Source organism: Sitodiplosis mosellana, unplaced genomic scaffold (genome assembly GCF_009176505.1).
Source record: "Sitodiplosis mosellana isolate CC-2019 unplaced genomic scaffold, AAFC_SMos_1.0 Smas_scaffold_25, whole genome shotgun sequence".
Classification (NCBI taxonomy): Eukaryota; Metazoa; Arthropoda; class Insecta; order Diptera; family Cecidomyiidae; genus Sitodiplosis; species Sitodiplosis mosellana.
The window spans coordinates 1-5,085 of NW_022595267.1; the positions used below are offsets into that span (position 1 = coordinate 1).

General features: G+C 34.8%; 1 protein-coding gene across 1 annotated transcript; it reads left to right on the forward strand.

Moving 5' to 3' along the window:
- The first annotated feature begins 2,668 nt into the window (after positions 1-2,668).
- LOC129568853 (2-acylglycerol O-acyltransferase 2-like) lies at positions 2,669-4,593 on the forward strand. Its single transcript, XM_055447178.1, is given in 5 exon segments — positions 2,669-3,128; positions 3,234-3,331; positions 3,526-3,657; positions 3,746-4,310; positions 4,312-4,593. Coding segments are annotated over 5 exon segments (1,065 nt in total). The 5' UTR covers positions 2,669-2,996; the 3' UTR covers positions 4,450-4,593.
- The last annotated feature ends 492 nt before the right edge of the window (positions 4,594-5,085 follow it).

Consider the following 5,085-nt stretch of genomic DNA (forward strand, 5'->3'; position numbering starts at 1 on the left):
AAATGGCTGACTGTTTATTTGAATCCAATTGGCAGAGCTTGCCCGTTAATTTGCAGAAATATTTCATCATTCTGATTGGAAATGCACAAAAACCACTTTGCTATAATGGCTACATCGTTACATTGAACTTGGAAACTTTTACCCGTGTAAGTGAGACAACACGAAAAATAGAAAGAAAATAACAGACTCGAGGAATGGATATTATTATGGAGAATGATTTTTTCTAAAATTTTTCTATAGATGATTAAAATGGCTTTCACCTACTATATGGTGCTCAAGACAATAACAACCAATAATTGATTTACTCACTAGCGCAATAACTTTTCTGGGACCTGGAACATTTTTACTTTTCCGTAAACAACGTGTCAAGGGAAAGTATAGGAATTGGTCCCGGAAACTTTTTTCGCAAAATTGGCTTAGATCATCATAAAAACTCATGAAACGTGTAGAAAACCACTTTTTGAGACACTTTTCCGTTCGTGTGCCGTCGTTGTCGTTGTCGTTTTCGTCGTCGTAGCTGTTTGTAAACACGATAACTCAAAAAATAATTGTGATAATCAAAATCTGGAAATGCCAAAAGTTTTGTATCCGAAAAACTTAGTTTAAGTTCGAAGATGACCCATTTTCGATTCGATCCTGGTGTACTTGCCCTAAGAAATACCTCAAAAAATTGACACTTTTGTATGGGAGGTACCTGTAAATCGACTTCGATTGGCTTCAAACTTTCTGCGGTTTCATTTTTTGGGAAAAAATAAGATTCTGAAAGTTTGAAGCTAATCGGAATCGATTTACGGGTACCTCCCATACAAATTTTTTGAAATTTTGACTAAAATTACCGATTTTTGGACAATTTTGTATGGGAGGTACCCGTTAATCGATTCTGATTGGCTTCAAACTTTCTGCGGTTTCATTTTTTTGGAGAAAAAAATAAGATTCTGAAAGTTTCATGTTGATCGCATTTGCAGAAGTTTGATTTTTTGTCTTCAATTTTGGTCGACATTTTCTTGGAAAAAATTGAGGGGCAAAAACCAAACTTCTGAAAATGCGATCAACATGAAACTTTCAGAATCTTATTTTTTCTCCAAAAAAATGAAACCTCAGAAAGTTTAAAGCCAATGAGAATCGTTTTTCGGGTACCTCTCATACAAAATTTTCGAAGTTTTAGTTAAAGTGACCGATTTTTCACTTTATTTTTATTATTATATTTTCACTGCCTTTATTTCAAGAAAATTCACAAAAAATACCCAAAAGTACCTACGGACAACGCAGGCCAACGGTACGGAAAAGTTCGAGATTACCAATGTAATTCTTTTTATTCCTGTTTTAAAACCACTAAAATTATTTATATCAACCCTAGTTAAAAATCGCAAAAACCGTAACCTGCCAAAAGGCATTATGCATTTAACTTTCACTTTTTTCGGTGTCAACGTCAACTTTTTAGTTGTCAAACAAACAAAATGATTTTCCAATAAGGAAACAGTACAAAAGTTCGGGATTACCACCCGCTTATTGTCACACTTTGCACAGTTGTAGAGCGTCATCCATAATTGACGGCAAAACTCACAACGGATATCCAAATATATGCAATGAATAAACTAAAGTTGTGGAAAAAGCGTAAAGTATGTAGTTTTATTCAAAATTTCAAAATAAATGGGCGAAGAAATCAGTTTTGCCATATTTTTTTTAGCTTCAACAGCGATCAACGATACGACCAGCGGTCGGTAATCAATGGCTCATCACTAAAAACATTACTAACACATTGCCGCTAGCAAAATAAATCACATTATTTTCGATTTGAAGATTTTGTGATCAGCAAATAAACATTTTGATGGTTTTTTCTTTGTTTTTGTTCGATTTTTTTCGTATTGTAAGCAATATTTTGCACATCAGCAAAAACTCCCAGAAGTATATTACATGAAATTCATCAATCAGAATCGATAATATACAGAATCTGTATGTATTGTATCACATATACTATCACGGACCGTGTATATGTTTGTTGTGAGTACAAACGTACTCGTGCGACTATGGTAAGCACAATGAATAGCACATATCGAAATCTATTGACTAGATCGAGAGGAGAGTAAGTTCATCTGACTTTGTTATGAAAGAGAAGAGTAAGTTTCTTTCGACTCAAAAATGGTTAAAGGCGAGTATATTCATTTTTGGCGGGTCCTCGTGGTTTTCCACGGTTTTCGCGGAACTGCTAAGAGATAACTTGGTGTCTTCGGCAAAGTTGTAGCACTCGAGGTCTTCTATAACATTGCTGAAAACGAATATCTCTTATCACTTATCAGTTCCGCGAAAAGCGCGAAAAATGATAAGAAAAAAAAAGTTCTATATAAAATTTGCTTTTCTATGTGCGCGATTTGCGCGCAACTGATAAGAGATAAGACAAGTAATCAATTCTTTCATTTGAAAACATTTGGATTACACAGAAGCAAAGATGAACTTGAACAAACTTTGAAAAAAAAAGTTCACTGCTACTGCCTTTTGCTAGAACGTATTTGATACCGCACACGTGCGTGCGTTCATGCCTTGCGTTTAATTTGTTTACATTCATTTGACCATGTCATACCGCAAGATCCGCAGTCCATATAGTTTTACCGCATGCTGGCATCGTTAGACTTGCCTGTGATATTGTTATCGTTAGTCAAACGTTGTTTGTTCTCAAGTTAAGATGCTCAATCGATGCAGTTGAGCAATATTTTTAGAACATATTGTATGCATTCCACGAGAATTTAGTGATTAATTGACGTATTTGTGATGCAACATTACCGTGTAAACAAAGTGTTATTTTGCTTTTGGTTTTTTTCCTGTCTGAAATATTAAATTGAATCAAAATACAGCAATTTTCAAAGTTTGAAATTCAAACACATTTTTCATCGAATAAGTTTATGAAAAAATTATAATAAGCTTCATCAAAAGTCGAACATTTCAAATAAGAATCGAATAGCTTGATCTGAAACAACTGAAATCGAATAACTTTATCAACAATGAGAATAAATTGGACACCTTTGTTCGGCGTTCCATTGCATCGTCGCTTGGAAGTTTTGAGCGTGGCGTTTTTCGTGTTCATTTTTGCTTTCTTGGGTTCAATCAGTATTCCTATCATTGTTTATTTACTGGTAACATGAAACGTCGATTGAAAACAAAAATATGGGAAAAGAACTAAAACTGATTTCTTATCATTTCATATATTTTTACTGATTTCGACATGACATTGGACTTAGATCGCTGGAAACAACTATTGGAGAACAGTTTGCGGGTTATATTTAGCATTTTTAATCTATGATCGTAAGACGGGTTATCGCGGCGGTCGAGGCATTGGGTTAGTTGAGAGAGTTAATCAATTGACTTCATTTGACTTTTTCATCGATATGAATTGATGTTTAATTATAGCCCAATTTGGAGTTTTCATTTTAGCATACAAACAGTATATGTTCTTATTGTAAAAATGTTCGCTTAAACGAAAAAAAAACAAGAAAAAAAAATCGAAATTAACAATAAATCCTCTTCTTTTAGCAAATCTTGGGTACGAAGTTGGAGCATATGGAAACACGCTAAAAACTATTTTCCAATCGATTTAGTAAAAACAGCTGATTTACCGCCTGACCGGAACTATTTGGTTTGCGTGTTTCCACATGGAATTTTCAGGTAAGTTTGACTTTTTTCAGATAAATGACAATTTCATATGATGAAACCATCTTAAATCAAAAAACATCATACAATTTACTCACTTCAGTATCGGTGCAGCTGCAAATTTCGGTACAAGTCATTCAAAATGGTCAGCATTCTATCCCGGCATTCGTCCAAGATTGACAACGCTCAAAGCGAATACACTCTTACCGATATCGCGTGAAATAATCTTAAGTTGTGGCGTCTGTTCGGCATCGGAGGATTCGTTAACCCATCTATTGAGCCAGTCGAATGATCCCAGTGCTAAGTCGAATCGTGATGGATACACCTCAAACGCGGTGGCTTTGATAGTCGGTGGATTTCGAGAAGTTTACTACACTTATCCAGACACCTATCGATTTGTTGTAGCAAAACGACGAGGTCTTGTGCGAGTCGCCCTGCAAACTGGAGCTTCACTTGTTCCGGCCATTTCATTTGGTGAAAACAATTACTATGACATTGTTGACTATAACAAATCAGGATTTTGGCGACGATTTATTCAAGAAATTTGCAAACAGAAGATCAATCATTTTCCACCAATCATTTTGGGCCGGGGCATTTTCCAGTACAATTATGGTTTAGTTCCGAGGAGACATCCCATCACAACTGTCATCGGCGCACCAATTCATTTGAGAAAAAATTGAAAACCCTAGCGACAAAGAACTCAACGAAACTCATGAGCTGTTTTGTACAGGGCTCAGAAAGCTATTTGATGAACACAAAAGTAAATATGTAAAAAATTCGGAAGATGTTCATATGGATCTAGTTTGATTTCGTTGTGAGATCATAATTTTGTTGATTATTGTAAATTTTAAAATGTTAAAGTTTAAAAAAATCGATGAATTTTGCTTGAGATTTTTATTCTGATTTCGAATCGATGAAAATAAAATGAGTATTCAATAGAGATTGACGCAACACGAAATTGTTCAGTCCTCACAACATCAAATAAATCATACATTCAAACCCATTAACAATTGATTGAACCGAATGAGATTGTTCCGATTTATTCATTGATTTGAATTCAATGATTACCAAATCAAGTTGGAAAACATTTAAAGCTATCATTATCTCGTTGTTGATCAGTTAAGTCATAAGATGATGACTGAACACATTTGCCATCTCCAATAACCAGCTTTTGACGTCAGAAATACAAAAAAAAAACGATTGAATTATGGAAAGAAGTACAATCTTTAACGTAAAGGAAAGCATGCCCTACAAGGATTCTAGCAAAGGGATAGTTCTACTGTACTTCTCAAATTCACACAGTAGGCACCACAGTAGGCAATATTTTGCACAATAAATGTGTGAACTAATCATTGCTTGACTGTGAGATTATCAAAACAGGAGTGTGTACTCTGTACTTATGCGACATTTCAATTCTCATCAGGACGGTGCAATTTGTTAAGA